At 38.5% G+C, this 19,009-nt stretch overlaps 1 protein-coding gene across 2 annotated transcripts in view; it reads right to left on the bottom strand.

The window, feature by feature from the left end:
• The window catches only part of LOC117334148 (ADAMTS-like protein 4), a 202,340-nt gene that overhangs the window by 11,126 nt on the left and 172,205 nt on the right, over positions 1-19,009 (bottom strand). For both annotated transcript variants that reach the window (XM_033893616.1, XM_033893617.1), the window contains 2 exons: positions 13,067-13,271; positions 12,422-12,592 (listed from right to left, as the gene is read on the bottom strand). In XM_033893616.1, coding sequence (XP_033749507.1) covers positions 12,422-12,592; positions 13,067-13,271 — 376 coding nt within the window. The remainder of the gene's footprint in view (positions 1-12,421; positions 12,593-13,066; positions 13,272-19,009) is intronic.

Raw genomic sequence — 19,009 nt, 5'->3', positions numbered from 1 at the left:
TAACACATTCTTTACACTGACATCATAACCCTACACCCCTTACAATGACAATAAAACACACAACACATTCTTTACACTGACATCATAACCCTACACCCTTTACAATGACACTAAAACACACAACACATTCTTTACACTGACATCATAACCCTACACCCTTTACAGTGACACTAAAACACACAACACATTCTTTACCCTGACATCATAACCCTACACCCCTTACAATGACACTAAAACACACAACACATTCTTAACACTGACATCATAACCACACCTCTTACAATGACACTAAAATGTGACACACTCTTTATAGCTATCATCTATGCCTTACACTGAAAACACCCATTTCTACAGTCATCTTCCTGTGATATATCGTGCACACATCCTACAAACTTCTTAATTAAACAGTCTAAAAGAAACTCAAAAGTGGAAGCCAAGTTTTCTGCCCCACAATAGGATAAAGGGACTCAGACTTGCCAAAAATACCAAACTGTGAATGATATCAAACTCCTAAAGTAGGGACAGTGAAACATCAAAACAATAAAAATAGCTGTACATTGTAGCTGCACCAGGAGCTGGTATCTACCCCACGTCTCCCACACATTCACACTGTCAACATGAAAGGAAAGTGCTGGGGAAGGCCCCAGTGGGTTTTTCACACAGTTTTTTTTATAGATCTCTGGTCAGAATCAAACCTACACAAAACAGAATGAAAGAAAACAGACAGAAAAATGTTTGGCGATTCTTCAAGTTGCGAGAGAAATTGTGAGGCGTAACATTCCAAGATATTCCAATCTTCTCATCAATCTTGAACATTCCAACCGATCTTTCAAACACAACACTGCAATAGTACCAAGCTCATGTAGGTTCATTCCAAGTTCAAGCACATCTTCAAAGAAATCCCTTTTTATACTCAGAGATGTAATGTTAAATACTGATGGATGTAAAAACTAGGAAGCTGTCATCCTCTCAAAGATAGAATTATTTTTAAATGAATAGATTTATTTTCTTAATTCCCATGTAAAAATCCATGTGATCAGATATAAAAGCAGGTGTACATGTTTAATCTGTAAAATCAGAAACTCCACGAGATCCAGATATCCCTTTATCACAACTTCTGTGTAACTCGGGGGAGGGACACATGGGATGTGGGTGTTACACAAATCTTATTACAAAGTATTGGTGTAATTGTATATATTCCCTAAACTTATATAAACCCACAAATTCAGAACCACAGACATAGCACTGACTGACAAGACGGTGACCATAGATACAGGAGTGGACTGACAGGATGGTAACCATAGATACAGGAGTGGGCTGACAGGATGGTAACCATAGATACAGGAGTGGGCTGACAGGATGGTTACCATAGATACAGGAGTGGGCTGACAGGATGGTAACCATAGATATAAGTACGGACTGACAGGATGGTAACCATAGATACAGGAGTGGGCTGACAGGATGGTAACCATAGATACAGGAGTGGGCTGACAGGATGGTAACCATAGATACAGGAGTGGGCTGACAGGATGGTTACCATAGATACAGGAGTGGGCTGACAGGATGGTAACCATAGATATAAGTACGGACTGACAGGATGGTAACCATAGATACAGGAGTGGGCTGACAGGATGGTAACCATAGATACAGGAGTGGGCTGACAGGATGGTTACCATAGATACAGGAGTGGGCTGACAGGATGGTAACCATAGATACAGGAGTGGGCTGACAGGATGGTAACCATAGATACAGGAGTGGGCTGACAGGATGGTAACCATAGATACAGGAGTGGGCTGACAGGATGGTAACCATAGATACAGGAGTGGGCTGACAGGATGGTAACCATAGATATAAGTACGGACTGACAGGGTGGTAACCATAGATATAAGTACGGACTGACAGAGTGGTAACCATAGATACAGGAGTGGGCTGACAGGATGGTAACCATAGATACAGGTGTTGGCTGACAGGTTGGTAACCATAGATACAGGAGTGGGCTGACAGGATGGTAACCATAGATATAAGTACGGACTGACAGGGTGGTAACCATAGATATAAGTACGGACTGACAGGGTGGTAACCATAGATACAGGAGTGGACTGACAGGATGGTAACCATAGATACAGGTGTTGGCTGACAGGTTGGTAACCATAGATATAAGTACGGACTGACAGGGTGGTAACCATAGATATAAGTATGGGCTGACAGGATGGTAACCATAGACATAAGTATGGGCTAACAGGACGGTAACCACCGACATAAGTATGGGCTGACAGGGTGGTAACCATAGACATAATATGGGCTGATAGGGTGGTTACCATAGACATAAGAATGGGCTGATAGGGTGGTAACCATAGACATAAGTATGGGCTGATAGGGTGGTAACCATAGACATAAGTATCGGCTGACAGGATCGTAACCATAGACATAAGTATCGGCTGACAGGATCGTAACCATAGACATAAGTATCGGTTGACAGGATGGTAACCATAGACTAAGTATGGGCTGAGAGGATGCATTAGAGAAGGCAATGTAAAGGTATCCATACAAACAAGATAGGAGGAAATAGATACAGGAGTAGGTAATGTATCCATAGATACATGAGTAGGTAATGTATCCATAGATACAGGAGTAGGTAATGTATTCACTGATACAGGAGTAGGTAATGTATCCATAGATACAGGAGTAGGTAATGTAGCCATAGAGACAGGAGTAGGTAATGCATCCATAGATACAGGAGTAGGTAATGTATCAACAGATACAGGAGTAGGTAATGTATTCACTGATACAGGAGTAGGTAATGTATCCATAGATACAGGAGTAGGTAATGTATCCATAGATACAGGAGTAGGTAATGTAGCCATAGAGACAGGAGTAGGTAATGCATCCATAGATACAGGAGTAGGAATGTATCAACAGATACAGGAGTAGGCAATGTATCCATAGATACAGGAATAGGTATCCATAGATACAGGAGTAGGTAATGTATCAACAGATACAGGAGTAGGTAATGTATCCGTAGATACAGGAGTAGGAAATGTATTCACTGATACAGTAATAGGTAATGTATCCATAGATACAGGAGTAGGTAATGTATCTATAGATACAGGATTAGGTAATGTATCCATAGATACAGTAATAGGTAATGTATCCATATATACAGGAGTAGATAATGTATCCATAGATACAGAAATAGGTCATGTATCCATAGATACAGGAGTAGGCAATGTATTCACCGATACAGGAGTAGGTAATGTATCCATATATACAGGAGTAGGTAATGTAGCCATATATACAGGAGTAGGTAATGTATCCATAGATACAGGAGTAGGTAATGTATCCATAGATACAGGAGTAGGTAATGTATCCATATATACAGGAGTAGATAATATATCCATAGATACAGAAATAGGTCATGTATCCAAAGATACAGGAGTAGGTAATGTATTCACTGATACAGAAGTAGGTAATGTATCCACTGATACAGAAGTAGGTAATGTATCCATAGATACATGAGCAGGTAAGGTATCCATAGATACAGGAGTAGGCAATGTATTCACTGATAGAGAAGTAGGTAATGTATTCACTGATACAGAAGTAGGTAATGCATCCATATATACAGAAGTAGGTAATGTAGCCATAGATACATGAGCAGGTAATGTATCCATATATACAGGAATAGGTAATGTATCCATAGATACAGGAATAGGTCATGTATCCATAGATACAGGAGTAGGCAATGTATTCACTGATACAGGAGTAGGTAATGTATTCACTGATACAGGAGTAGGTAATGTATCCATAGATACATGAGCAGGTAATGTATCCATAGATACAGGAATAGGTAATATATTTACTGATACAGGAGTAGGTAATGTATTCACTGATACAGGAGTAGGCAATGTATCCATATATACAGGAGTAGGTAATGTATCCATATATACAGGAGTAGGTAATGTATCCATAGATACAGGAGTAGGTAATGTATCCATAGATACAGGAGTAGGTAATGTATCCATAGATACAGGAGTAGGTAATGTATCCATAGATACAGGAGTAGGTAATGTATCCATAGATACAGGAATAGGTAATGTATCCATAGATACAGGAGTAGGCAATGTATCCATAGATACAGGAATAGGTATCCATAGATACAGGAGTAGGTAATGTATTCACTGATACAGGAGTAGGTAATGTATTCACTGATACAGGAGTAGGTAATGTATCAACAGATACAGGAGTAGGTAATGTATTCACTGATACAGGAGTAGGTAATGTATCCATAGATACAGGAGTAGGTAATGCATCCATAGATACAGGAGTAGGTAATGTATCCATATATACTTAAGTAGACAATGTAAGGATACCTATAGACAGAAGAGCCAGCAGATGTTGAAGTCTACATTATAAGATAAGGGAGCATATTGTGATTTCCACAAAAGTAGTAGGAGAGAGTGAAGGCTAGCAGACTAATATATCCTTTATCACACTGATTATAAAAGTGTCAAGATAGCAAGAGAAAGCAGCTATAGCTATTTATCAACAGATGTAATACAGTGCAACCTTTTATATCTATACATAAATCATGATTTTTTAAATATATATACAAACACATATTCACATAAAGTTTATTACTGGTCTACATGTTCAGGAAGGTAAATCGGTGGTAGTGTGAAATCTGTGTCAGTGTGTAGTTTACCTGTTGTGTTAACCTGTAGTGTGTAGTTTACCTGTTGTGTGGATGTTTAGTTTACCTGTTGTGTAGGTGTTTATTTTACCTGTTTTGTGGATGTTTAGTTTACCTGTTGTGTTGGTGTTTAGTTTACCTGTTGTGTTGGTGTTTAGTTTACCTGTTGTGTTGGTGTTTAGTTTACCTGTTGTGTTGGTATTTAGTTTACCTTTTTTGTGGATGTTTAGTTTACCTGTTGTGTTGATGTTTAGTTTACCTGTTTTGTGGATGTTTAGTTTACCTGTTTTGTGGATGTTTAGTTTACCTGTTGTGTGGATGTTTAGTTTACCTGTTGTGTAGGTGTTTATTTTACCTGTTTTGTGGATGTTTAGTTTACCTGTTTTGTGGATGTTTAGTTTACCTGTTGTGTGGATGTTTAGTTTACCTGTTGTGTAGGTGTTTATTTTACCTGTTTTGTGGATGTTTAGTTTACCTGTTGTGTTGGTGTTTAGTTTACCTGTTGTGTTGGTGTTTAGTTTACCTTTTTTGTGGATGTTTAGTTTACCTGTTGTGTTGATGTTTAGTTTACCTGTTTTGTGGATGTTTAGTTTACCTTTTTTGTGGATGTTTAGTTTACCTGTTGTGTTGATGTTTAGTTTACCTGTTGTGTAGGTGTTTAGTTTACCTGTTGTGTAGGTGTTTATTTTACCTGTTGTGTAGGTGTTTAGTTTACCTGTTTTGTGGGTGTTTAGTTTACCTGTTTTGTGGATGTTTAGTTTACCTGTTTTGTGGATGTTTAGTTTACCATTTTTATGGATGTTTAGTTTACCTGTTGAGTTGGTGTTTAGTTTACCTGTTTTGTGGGTGTTTAGTTTACCTGTTTTGTGGATGTTTAGTTTACCTGTTTTGTGGTTGTTTAGTTTACCTGTTTTGTGGATGTTTAGTTTACCTGTTCTGTTGATGTTTAGTTTACCTGTTTTGTGGATGTTTAGTTTACCTGTTGTGTTGGTGTTTAGTTTACCTGTTTTGTGGGTTTTTAGTTTACCTGTTTTGTGGGTGTTTAGTTTACCTGTCTTGTGGTTGTTTAGTTTACCTGTTTTGTGGATGTTTAGTTTACCTGTTTTGTGGATGTTTAGTTTACCTGTTTTGTGGGTGTTTAGTTTACCTGTTTTGTGGGTGTTTAGTTTACCTGTTGTGTTGGTGTTTAGTTTACCTGTTTTGTGGGTGTTTAGTTTACCTGTTGTGTTGGTGTTTAGTTTACCTGTTTTGTGGGTGTTTAGTTTACCTGTTGGGTTGGTGTTTAGTTTACCTGTTGTGTTGGTGTTTAGTTTACCTGTTTTGTGATTGTTTAGTTTACCTGTTGTGTTGTTGTTTAGTTTACCTGTTCTGTGGGTGTTTAGTTTACCTGTTGTGTTTGTGTTTAGTTTACCTGTTTTGTGGGTGTTTAGTTTACCTGTTGTGTTGGTGTTTAGTTTACCTGTTGTGTTGGTGTTTAGTTTACCTGTTTTGTGGATGTTTAGTTTACCTGTTTTGTGGTTGTTTAGTTTACCTGTTGTGTAGGTGTTTATTTTACCTGTTTTGTGGTTGTTTAGTTTACCTGTTGTGTGGGTGTTTATTTTACCTGTTTTTTTGGATGTTTAGTTTACCTGTTTTGTGGTTGTTTATTTAACCTGTTGTGTGGGTGTTTAGTTTACCTGTTTTGTGGATGTTTAGTTTACCTGTTGTGTTGTTGTTTAGTTTACCTGTTCTGTGGGTGTTTAGTTTACCTGTTGTGTTTGTGTTTAGTTTACCTGTTTTGTGGGTGTTTAGTTTACCTGTTGTGTTTAGTTTACCTGTTGTGTTGTTGTTTAGTTTACCTGTTCTGTGGGTGTTTAGTTTACCTGTTGTGTTTGTGTTTAGTTTACCTGTTTTGTGGGTGTTTAGTTTACCTGTTGTGTTGGTGTTTAGTTTACCTGTTGTGTTGGTGTTTAGTTTACCTGTTTTGTGGATGTTTAGTTTACCTGTTTTGTGGTTGTTTAGTTTACCTGTTGTGTAGGTGTTTATTTTACCTGTTTTGTGGTTGTTTAGTTTACCTGTTGTGTGGGTGTTTATTTTACCTGTTTTTTGGATGTTTAGTTTACCTGTTTTGTGGTTGTTTATTTACCTGTTGTGTGGGTGTTTAGTTTACCTGTTGTGTGGTTGTTTAGTTTAACTGTTTTGTGGTTGTTTAGTTTACCTGTTTTGTGGGTGTTTAGTCTACCTGTTGTGTGGGTGTTTAGTTTACCTGTTTTGTGGATGTTTAGTTTACCTGTTGTGTTGGTGTTTAGTTTACCTGTTGTGTTGGTGTTTAGTTTACCTGTTTTGTGGATGTTTAGTTTACCTGTTGTGTTGGTGTTTAGTTTACCTGTTGTGTTGGTGTTTAGTTTACCTGTTGTGTTGGTGTTTAGTTTACCTGTTGTGTAGATGTTTATTTTACCTGTTTTGTGGTTGTTTAGTTTACCTGTTTTGTGGTTGTTTAGTTTACCTGTTTTGTGGATGTTTAGTTTACCTGTTTTGTGGATGTTTAGTTTACCTGTTGTGTTGGTGTTTAGTTTACCTGTTGTGTTGGTGTTTAGTTTACCTGTTGTGTTGGTGTTTAGTTTACCTGTTGTGTAGATGTTTATTTTACCTGTTTTGTGGTTGTTTAGTTTACCTGTTTTGTGGTTGTTTAGTTTACCTGTTTTGTGGATGTTTAGTTTACCTGTTTTGTGGGTGTTTAGTTTACCTGTTGTGTAGATGTTTAGTTTACCTGTTGTGTAGATGTTTATTTTACCTGTTGTGTAGATGTTTATTTTACCTGTTTTGTGGTTGTTTAGTTTACCTGTTTTGTGGTTGTTTAGTTTACCTGTTGTGTTGGTGTTTATTTTACCTGTTTTGTTGTGTTGACCCAGCTGTAAGATGATACAAGTGCTGTGGTATGTAAAAATCTCACTACATTGCTAGCCTCATCAACATATATGAGCACATTTTACACACAATTAAATATACTGTCACCACTTTCTACCCAAATTATCTGTCCAAAAAACATGCTAGAAGAATCTCTACAAAACTCTACAAACAAATTACATAAATGTATTCATTTTATAACAGTTATGAAATATTCAAGTCACACTTGATGAAAGATGCAGGGGGTCTTAATGTGGGAGGAAACCGGAGTACCCAGAGAAAACCCATGTTGTCAGGCAGTTGACCCCAAACCTTTTCATGTCTAATCAAAGAATCTAACCCTAGGTTACCTTGGTTAAAGGCAATTTAAAAGTGTACTACCCACCTCGTTTCAGCTAGATATCTTATACTGTTCCACTAAGATATCTTTACATTCTGTCACCCACCAGAGATTCTTAAACTGCTATTTAGATACCCCGCATTTTGTTACAAAGATATTCTGTTCACTGCCATGCAAAAAAATGGTCTTAATGTCTTTGGAAATTTGGAAAGGAAACCTGCTTATGTGATCCAATAGTCACTGAAGAACACCCAAGTTCAGACATAAATTGTTTTCCCTCCTACTTAAGTCATTAATGATGTGATAATTATTGGGATCGCTGATTTATAGCCGAGGAGGAGAGAGGTGGAACACATCTGCAATCTGCATATGAACTGGGAACCTAAACTCCCCTCCCCGAAATTTACCACTGATCTACGACTAATCAGCATTCACACCTGTAGTTAAATATACTGAATAAAAACAGGAAATCTGTTACATTTAGGAACTAGCAAGGACTGTTTTTATCATGTGGGGATCGTCCAGTGAACATTTTTATTCTGTATGGTTCTCTAAAGGAAGCTATAACTTTTGCTTTTTAATGAAACATACATTGTATTCTTGGACAAGTTTTCATTCTATTTTCTGTTTGTGGGTTTAAACCTGCTCTGTCAAACATTGTGTCTGAAGAACACAGAGGAAGTCTGGGACATTACCAAACATCTTGTCTGAAGTAGTCAGAGGAAGTCTGGGACACTACCAAACATCCTGTCTGAAGTAGTCAGAGGAAGTCTGGGACACTACCAAACATTGTGTCTAAAGTAGTCAGAGGAAGTCTGGGACACTACCAAACATATTGTCTAAAGTAGTCAGAGGAAGTCTGGGACACTACCAAACATCTTGTCTGAAGTAGTCAGAGGAAGTCTGGGACACTACCAAACATCCTGTCTAAAGTAGTCAGAGGAAGTCTGGGACACTACCAAACATCCTGTCTAAAGTACTCAGAGGAAGTCTGGGACACTACCAAACATCCTGTCTAAAGTAGTCAGAGGAAGTCTGGGACACTACCAAACATCCTGTCTAAAGTACTCAGAGGAAGTCTGGGACACTACCAAACATCCTGTCTAAAGTAGTCAGAGGAAGTCTGGGACACTACCAAACATCCTGTCTAAAGTACTCAGAGGAAGTCTGGGACACTACCAAACATCGTGTCTGATGTACTCAGAGGAAGTCTGGGACACTACCAAACATCCTGTCTAAAGTAGTCAGGGGAAGTCTGGGACACTACCAAACATCCTGTCTGATGTAGTCAGAGGAAGTCTGGGACACTACCAAACATCCTGTCTAAAGTAGTCAGGGGAAGTCTGGGACACTACCAAACATCTTGTCTGAAGTAGTCAGAGGAAGTCTGGGACACTACCAAACATCCTGTCTAAAGTAGTCAGGGGAAGTCTGGGACACTACCAAACATCTTGTCTGAAGTAGTCGGAGGAAGTCTGGGACACTACCAAACATCTTGTCTGAAGTACTCAGAGGAAGTCTGGGACACTACCAAACATCCTGTCTGAAGTACTCAGAGGAAGTCTGGGACACTACCAAACATCTTGTCTGAAGTACTCAGAGGAAGTCTGGGACACTACCAAACATCCTGTCTGAAGTAGTCAGAGGATGTCTGGGACACTACCAAACATCCTGTCTGAAGTACTCAGAGGAAGTCTGGGACACTACCAAACATCCTGTCTGAAGTAGTCAGAGGAAGTCTGGGACACTACCAAACATCGTGTCTGAAGTACTCAGAGGAAGTCTGGGACACTACCAAACATCCTGTCTGAAGTACTCAGAGGAAGTCTGGGACACTACCAAACATCGTGTCTGAAGTAGTCAGAGGAAGTCTGGGACACTACCAAACGTCTTGTCTGAAGTACTCAGAGGAATTAGTCAAGGACAAATTCACATTCTATTAGTTCACAAGCATCACAGACTCTACTTTACTTATAAAATACTTTTTTTTTTTTATCCATTTAACGCCTGCTCTAAGTACAGGCCTATAACATACAAAACAAAAAGAGAAAACCCATTATCAATCTTGGCAATGTCAAACCCCAGCAATATGATTTGTATATGAACCATTTTAAGGGATTCATTTATCCAAAGGACTTGAAGGCAGTCACAGCTGGCAGAACATCATTGGTCATATACATGTATTATAACTATAATTTATACTTTGTTAATTAATGGTTCGTTAGTAGTACAAATGAAATAATTATTGTAAAGTGGATTTTACAAACATCTGTATTAGTGGTTGTGTACAATGTCAAATAAAACAAAACAATACTGAATTCATACTTTCTTCTAAACATAACCAAATGTTTTATCCAGATGTACTTTTAAGCTGCTGTAAACAGAAAGTATTTGTTGAAATGTTTTCTCAATATGTAATGTTGGCAGTCATGATTGACCAGAAGGAGTAAGAATATATCGGCTGGTATCATGTTACACGCTCCTACATCAATATAGAGGTGTTGACCGACAGAGATTGATCTCCACAAAATCATGACCTAACTGATCTAAAACAGATTTAGGCAGGAGTCCTCCAAACCAATCATCTGACACTCTGAATACACCTCCACTGTTTGTCAGACGAGAAGATGATACAGCACACATCTGTTTTGGCCTGTTTACTCACAGAACACTGACCTCAAATGGAGAACAAAATAAACAGATGAATTTCATCAGAATTTGTTTTGAAATACCTTGCAATCTTTATACCATCGGTATGCTTTTCAAACTTCACACACCCCTAAAGAAAACATAGCTGGCACAGAAAGGAAACAGTCCAAGGAGAATTATTCAATTTAAAATGTTCTATTGATCGATTCCAAACGGAATCTTAAAATCCAATATCTGATATCTAAATGAAATGCTCCAAAGATTCAGTACCAGCAAATATATACACTGTATTTCATTCCATGATATTAACTGATAAATGTATATTTTTTTGTGAAGGCTTGCATAAACAATTGCCTAATGCTGTTCAAAATCTTATTGAATGTATATTCTAGCTCTCTCTAACCAAGAGGCCCAGATGCCTGGTAATTGGCCTTTAGCATGCTAGGGTGAAATGCTGCAAATTTTGTTCAAATGAATGACCTTGAGGTCAATGTCATTCACCCCAGCATGCTATAGGCCAAATATCAAGTCTCATGATTTTTGAGAAGACGAAAATGTAATTTATCTATGGACAGACTACGACAGATAAAAGATAATTAGAATAGGTCACTCGCGACTCGTCTCAGGTGATCTTAAAATCAATTAAGGCACAGACTTATGTGGACAGACTTGAGTCTGGTAATGACTAAAAAACCTCAGGTAAAATTTGACCTTCAACAATGTAGGACTGACCTTGATACTGGATATCAGCTACCTTTTGATTTGGTAAACTGACCTTGATACTGGATATTAACCTTTTGATTTGCTAAAAACCAATACCAACAATGACTATTAGTATTATGTCCATATATAAGTGCCAGATGTCTGATACTTATATACATAGTTACTGGTGTCACAGAAATGTGTGGACATCCGCCTGGCAGGCATTCCTTACTTAGATTACAAACCAAATATACAACTTCGACTTTATGACACGTAGAAGATCAATGTAAACATAGATATAGGTTTGTATTGATCATTTAGGCTTCTGTGTATCCTAGATAGGTATGTAATATACATGGGGTTATAGATCACATTATCAACTAAACTTAAATAAACTAAAAATATCATGCATTCTATCCTCGATCTTCAACAAAAAAATCACTTATCAATAAGATACCCCCTTTGAGCGATGCCAAAATAACAAACTATATTCATCTAGATACGACCCTTATTCTGAATCTATTGTTAATAAACTGGAATGAAGTCACACTGAACTCTCTTTCTGAACAGCTACGGTCATACATAAGACACCATACTAAAGGCTGATGCAACCCCTCCCCAAATTCCATCCCAGCCCCCAATCACAAAAGGATATCTCTGTAGAAACCCCCCTCACTTCTCTCCCAGGCCCCAATCACCAAAGTATATCTCTGTAGAAACCCCCCTCACTTCTCTCCCAGCCCCCAATCACCAAAGTATATCTCTGTAGAAACCCTCCTCACTTCTCTCCCAGCCCCCAATCACCAAAGGATATATCTGTAGAAACCCCCCTCACTTCTCTCCCAGCCCCCAATCACCAAAGACATCTCTACAGAAACCCTTCTCTCCCAGCCCCAGATTACCAAAGAATATCTCTGTAGAAACCCTTCTCTCCCAGGCCCCAATCACCAAAGACATCTCTACAGAAACCCTTCTCTCCCAGCCCCCGATTACCAAAGAATATCTCTGTAGAAACCCTTCTCTCCCAGCCCCCAATCACCAAAGATATCTCTACGGAAACCCTTCTCTCCCAGCCCCGATTACCAAAGAATATCTCTGTAGAAAAATTCCAAACTGTTACTGAACATAGAATTAAACATTGGGTATAAATTACTTACCTCTTTGGACCATCTGCTATGGAACCATCCCTTAGCACACGTCCCCATATCACACGTGCTGACGTTTTCTGGCCGGATGCCCTTACAGACGCTTTCCTGTGTCGTACCTCCGTCTATACTCTCACAATACACCTTGCGCACCCTCTCACCACGCCCACAATTGGTGGAACACTGAAAAGGCATAAACATTTATAATGAAAGAAAATTCTTAAATTTATAACTTTTCAAGGTGGAACAGCCTAAGCTCGAAGTATATAATTTCTTTTGATATTATGTGCATGGTTTAACATCCTATCAACCTCTTTGGTTACTGTAGGTGATTATAAGTATAACTACTAACAGATCTATTGGGTTGAGTAAACATATCCTTTCATTTTCAACATTACTTCATTACATCAATTTTGATTTTCATCACTTTTTTCCCGTTCTGACACTTTTGGCTCCTAACGTCACTCAACGTCCTTGTTGGACAAAACAACTATATTGTACATCATTGTAATACATTTTCTACATCTCCGTTACAGATCTATATCTAAATATGCTACACACTTTTTTTGTATGCTTAATTAGCCTATACCTTAACACATCATTGTAGTAAAATAATATAAAGACAAAACAGGAGACTAAGAAAGTTCTAATACTTGCCTCTCCCCACTCTCCAGCCTTCCACAAGGCACACGCTGGAGCCTTACAGCTCCGAGCTGATTGTGGCCTCTCCTGGTCTCCACAACGAGAAGCGGCCACTGTGATGAGGTGAGTTGACGACACGCGCTGTCGGCACACAACTTTTCGGGTCTGCATCCCCTCCCCACATGTAACACTGCAGTCTGTCCAGTTCTGGGTGTTCCAACTGAAATAGGAATCATCAACTACCACTTTAGCAAAACAGCCATCATAAACATAGCATCATCAAGGGGACATAACTCAAATGATACCAATGCCAAGAGTACAAAATGAATATCTAACCAACGCCAACAGGACACAACAATAACCTAACCAACGCCAACAGGACACAACAATAACCTCACCAATGCCAACAGGACACAACAATAACCTCACCAATGCCAACAGGACACAACAATAACCTAACCAATGCCAACAGGACACAACAATAACCTCACCAATGCCAACAGGACACAACAATAACCTGACCTATGCCAACAGGACACAACAATAACCTCACCAATGCCAACAGGACACAACAATTACCTCATCAATGCCAAGACGGCAAAATGATTAACCAATGCCAAGAGGACACAAAGAGTACCTCATCAACACCAAGAGGACACAAAGATTACCTCATCAACACCAAGAGGACACAAAGATTACCTCATCAATGCCAAGACGGCAAAATGATTATCTAACCAATGCCAACAGGACACAACAATAACCTAACCAATGCCAAGAGGACACAAAGATTACCTCACCAATGCCAACAGGACACAACAATAACCTCACCTATGCCAACAGGACACAACAATAACCTGACCTATGCCAACAGGCCACAACAATAACCTCACCAATGCCAACAGGTCACAACAATTACCTAACCAATGCCAACAGGACACAACAATTACCTAACCAATGCCAACAGGACACAACAATAACCTCACCAATGCCAACAGGACACAACAATAACCTCACCAATGCCAAGAGGACAAAAAGATTACCTCATCAATGCCAACAGGACACAACAATAACCTAACCAATGCCAACAGGACACAACAATAACCTCACCAATGCCAAGAGGACAAAAAGATTACCTCATCAATGCCAACAGGACACAACAATAACCTGACCTATGCCAACAGGACACAACAATAACCTCATCAATGCCAACAGGACACAACAATTACCTCACCAATGCCAACAGGTCACAACAATTACCTAACCAATGCCAACAGGACACAACAATAACCTCACCAATGCCAACAGGTCACAACAATTACCTAACCAATGCCAACAGGACACAACAATAACCTCACCAATGCCAACAGGACACAACAATAACCTGACCAATGCCAACAGGACACAACAATTACCTCATCAATGCCAACAGGTCACAACAATTACCTAACCAATGCCAAGAGGACACAACAATAACCTCACCAATGCCAACAGGTCACAACAATTACCTAACCAATGCCAACAGGACACAACAAACCTAACCAATGCCAACAGGACACAACAATAACCTCACCAATGCCAAGAGGACACAAAGATTACCTCACCAATGCCAACAGGTCACAACAATTACCTAACCAATGCCAACAGGACACAACAAACCTAACCAATGCCAACAGGACACAACAATAACCTCACCAATGCCAAGAGGACACAAAGATTACCTCACCAATGCCAACAGGACACAACAATAACCTCACCAATGCCAACAGGACACAACAATAACCTCACCAATGCCAACAGGACACAACAATTACCTGACCTATGCCAACAGGACACAACAATAACCTCACCAATGCCAACAGGACACAACAAACCTAACCAATGCCAACAGGACACAACAATAACCTAACCAATGCCAACAGGACACAACAATAACCTAACCAATGCCAACAGGACACAACAAACCTAACCAATGCCAACAGGACACAACAATAACCTAACCAATGCCAACAGGACACAACAATAACCTAACCAATGCCAACAGGACACAACAATAACCTCATCAACACCAACAGGACACAACAATAACCTAACCAATGCCAACAGGACACAACAATAACCTCATCAACGCCAACAGGACACAACAATAACCTAACCAATGCCAACAGGACACAACAATTACCTCATCAACGCCAACAGGACACAACAATAACCTAACCAACGCCAACAGGACACAACAATAACCTAACCAACGCCAACAGGACACAACAATAACCTAACCAACGCCAACAGGACACAACAATAACCTAACCAATGCCAACAGGACACAACAATTACCTCATCAACGCCAACAGGACACAACAATAACCTAACCAATGCCAACAGGACACAACAATAACCTAACCAATGCAAACAGGACACAACAATTACCTAACCAACGCCAACAGGACACAACAATAACCTAACCAATGCCAACAGGACACAACAATTACCTCACCAATGCCAACAGGACACAACAATAACCTAACCAACGCCAACAGGACACAACAATAACCTAACCAATGCCAACAGGACACAACAATTACCTCATCAACGCCAACAGGACACAACAATAACCTTACCAACGCCAACAGGACACAACAATAACCTAACCAATGCCAACAGGACACAACAATAACCTAACCAATGCCAACAGGACACAACAATTACCTCAACAATGCCAACAGGTCACAACAATAACCTCATCAATGCCAACAGGACACAACAATTACCTCACCAATACCAACAGGACACAACAATAACCTAACCAATGCCAACAGGACACAACAATAACCTCATCAATACCAACAGGTCACAACAATAACCTCACCAATGCCAACAGGACACAACAAACCTAACCAATGCCAACAGGACACAACAATAACCTAACCAATGCCAACAGGACACAAAGATTACCTCACCAATGCCAACAGGACACAACAATAACCTAACCAATGCCAACAGGTCACAACAATTACCTAACCAATGCCAACAGGTCACAACAATTACAGTAAGGACCGTAGCTTTTAATACTTTTACCCTTTCCCCCGCGATTTATGGTGACGAGTGTACATGGAGAAATAATCACCGTGTTTCCTGGTGATAGACCAATTATGCCGATCGATCACCGGGGTTAAATCATCAAAGATCGCGGTGACCAAGCGTGCCGCGGTGAACCTCCGCGATCGAGACACTGAGGATCACAGAGGATCACAGAGGATCAGCAGGACTCATCGGTGCCGACTCATGCGATAAAATTTACCTGTAATATGAATCGGTATGGAGTAATTACATGTATATAACTGACACCCATCAACGCTATGATCGATGTGACCAGGGACGTACGGTATAACCATTTGCCATTGGTTTTAATTGTTTCCATCTCTTATAAATGCCGTAGAATTAAACATCAGTTTTACTTAGCTTGAAAATATGATGATTTTTTTTTTTGTCACTAGTCGTAGTCTAGAGGGGACATAGATAATGTCTAGTATATTTAGATATATAAAGAACTGTAAAAATTCCGCTGTGTGTCGCTGACAGGTAAAAGAAAGTAGATTTGATGGAAGTTATTTCTTGAGTAGTAGATCTAAGAATCACTGTGTGATGATCATTTATCATTTCAAACAACTTTAATCCAAGTAAGGATATAATTTGCATACATTTCTGGTGTAGGGCCAGAACGCACTAGCCTACTATATGAAAACATTGAATGTGCCGTCACCGTTTGGTGTCGCTAAGATATAAGGTGTAAATACAATAAAACCGGTGTGAAATCGCACGTATCTTACCAATATGGATAAATGAGATATTTATTTACCCCAGATCACCCATTTAGTCCCACCTAGGTGTTTTATTCCGTCAGTATAGACCCTTGCTTTACGCTAGTCAAAATTTCACGCTGTTGACCTGCCATTTTGTAAGTGACAGTACGACTAACAACCCGAATCGGAACGCAATGGACCGAAAAGACCATATATAATTTATTGTGTTTTTCTTCTAAAGTAGTTTGAATCAAGAAAACTAAGCTTATTATTTCACAAAACCTGTTATATTAAATTCAAAAATTCATAATTTCTTAATTATAAGCGGTAAAATCTATAGAAATAAAAGTTGTATCATCGCACATGGTTAGGTAATTAGGCCGACCGCGACCTACAATGTATAGTTAGCAACATGGCGTCGAATCCAGAATGAAATATTGACTAGCGTAAAGCGAGGGTCTATAAGGACTGAATAAAACACCTAGATGGGACTAAATGGGTATACTGGGGTAAATAAATATCTCATTTATCCATATATGTAAGTGTTATGTCATTCCCGATTTTATTGTCAGCTCTCGGAGAATTCCACGTTTTCATATCGTAGTGTGCCAGACGAGGCCAATAGAAACTCTGGCTAATTCCACATATGAAACTGATCAAAAGTGGGAATAACACTAATTATGTGTAATGATACTGGTTGCATAGTCAAAAACCTGCAATATATCGTATCTTAGGGCATCCATATAATATGGGTGTTAAATGTACCGGCAGTTTCATGTCTTCACATTAATATCATGTCACTGAGTATTTTTTTTTTCACTCTGGCCTATTTTATGGTTACTGTTTCTATCAAAAATGTGATTTCAATGATTTTTATAAAATCTTAATACTTGTACGAATTTCATCGGTTAGATTGACAAGTCACCTTATACAAAGCAGATGACACTGAAGTTCGTCACACCTCAGTGAGCATTGTTGCTGTCAATCAAACGCCGCGGAAAGGCTTTGCGCGTATTTCATTGGTTGATAAGAATGATTGACAAGTCATTCTCCGTGCACAGGTAAGATTTACAAGACAGTTACGAAATGTCTTGTTATTACTATGCATCAATCTTTTACAGATAAATATATTTTCAAATAAATGATAACTATTCTTTTAAAGTTTTGCTATCAGAAAGTTAGTTTTATCATGTTTATGACCATAACGAGTTAAATACATGTATATCAATCCATAATTTTACCATCGATCATTGGAATTGTGGAAGTTATTTAATTCATGTTACGGTGTTTGTCTTGTTGAGTACGGCAATAAGATGCATGTTAAAAGCACACGATTTGTAAATGATCTCCATTTCGATAGTGATACTTCACACATACGAAAGTCAGTACATGGTATTACATCAACAGTTTCTTTGGTATTTTTGATAATAAACATTATATTTATTTAACATTATTTAAGAAGACAGTACGGTGGTTTTTAGAAGATAAAAAACATATTTGCTGATTATTTCATGTGATAACAATAAAATTTCAACGTATATTTTTTTCTGAAGCGTGTGATTTAAATATTAAGCTGTTAAAGCATTTCTTTATTTTAGAATCCATGTGACACAATCAAATGTTTTTTCCAAAGACTATATTGCTAGAGATCATATATATTTATGAATATATATATGAATTACATCAATTGTATTTGACATGTATTTTGAAAGTTCATTGCATTATCTAAAAACATTTTCTAATAAAATATTTAACATAAAATGTGGGTTTTTTTTTTTAGTCATACATGTATATAAAACTTTAGTCATTTCAGTATATATCACAAGTGGTACATGTACAGAGTTAAAGTTCTTGGTGTTCAAATGCTGACGTGGTGAAACTCGGTGTTAAAGTGTACCAAGAACAAAAAAACGATATTCAAACATGTTATTTTTTGTAAAAACCAATGAATGATGTCGCGAACCACATCAAAATCGGTTGGCCGAGTGCCGAGATAAAATCTAAGCATTATATTCTATACAAAACCCGCTTCAAGTCATGAAGAACACTTAATTCAGAAAGTAATATATTATAATCTTCATGATCTACAATAGACTAAATCTCTCACGTATGAATACCAGTGTTGGAGCCTGCAACAAACTTCTACATATACAGATTT

The sequence above is a fragment of the Pecten maximus genome, chromosome 9, assembly GCF_902652985.1.
Source record: "Pecten maximus chromosome 9, xPecMax1.1, whole genome shotgun sequence".
NCBI lineage: Eukaryota > Metazoa > Mollusca > Bivalvia > Pectinida > Pectinidae > Pecten > Pecten maximus.
Note: the sequence above shows the minus strand (reverse complement) of the source record. Positions and strands in the feature narration are given on the sequence as shown.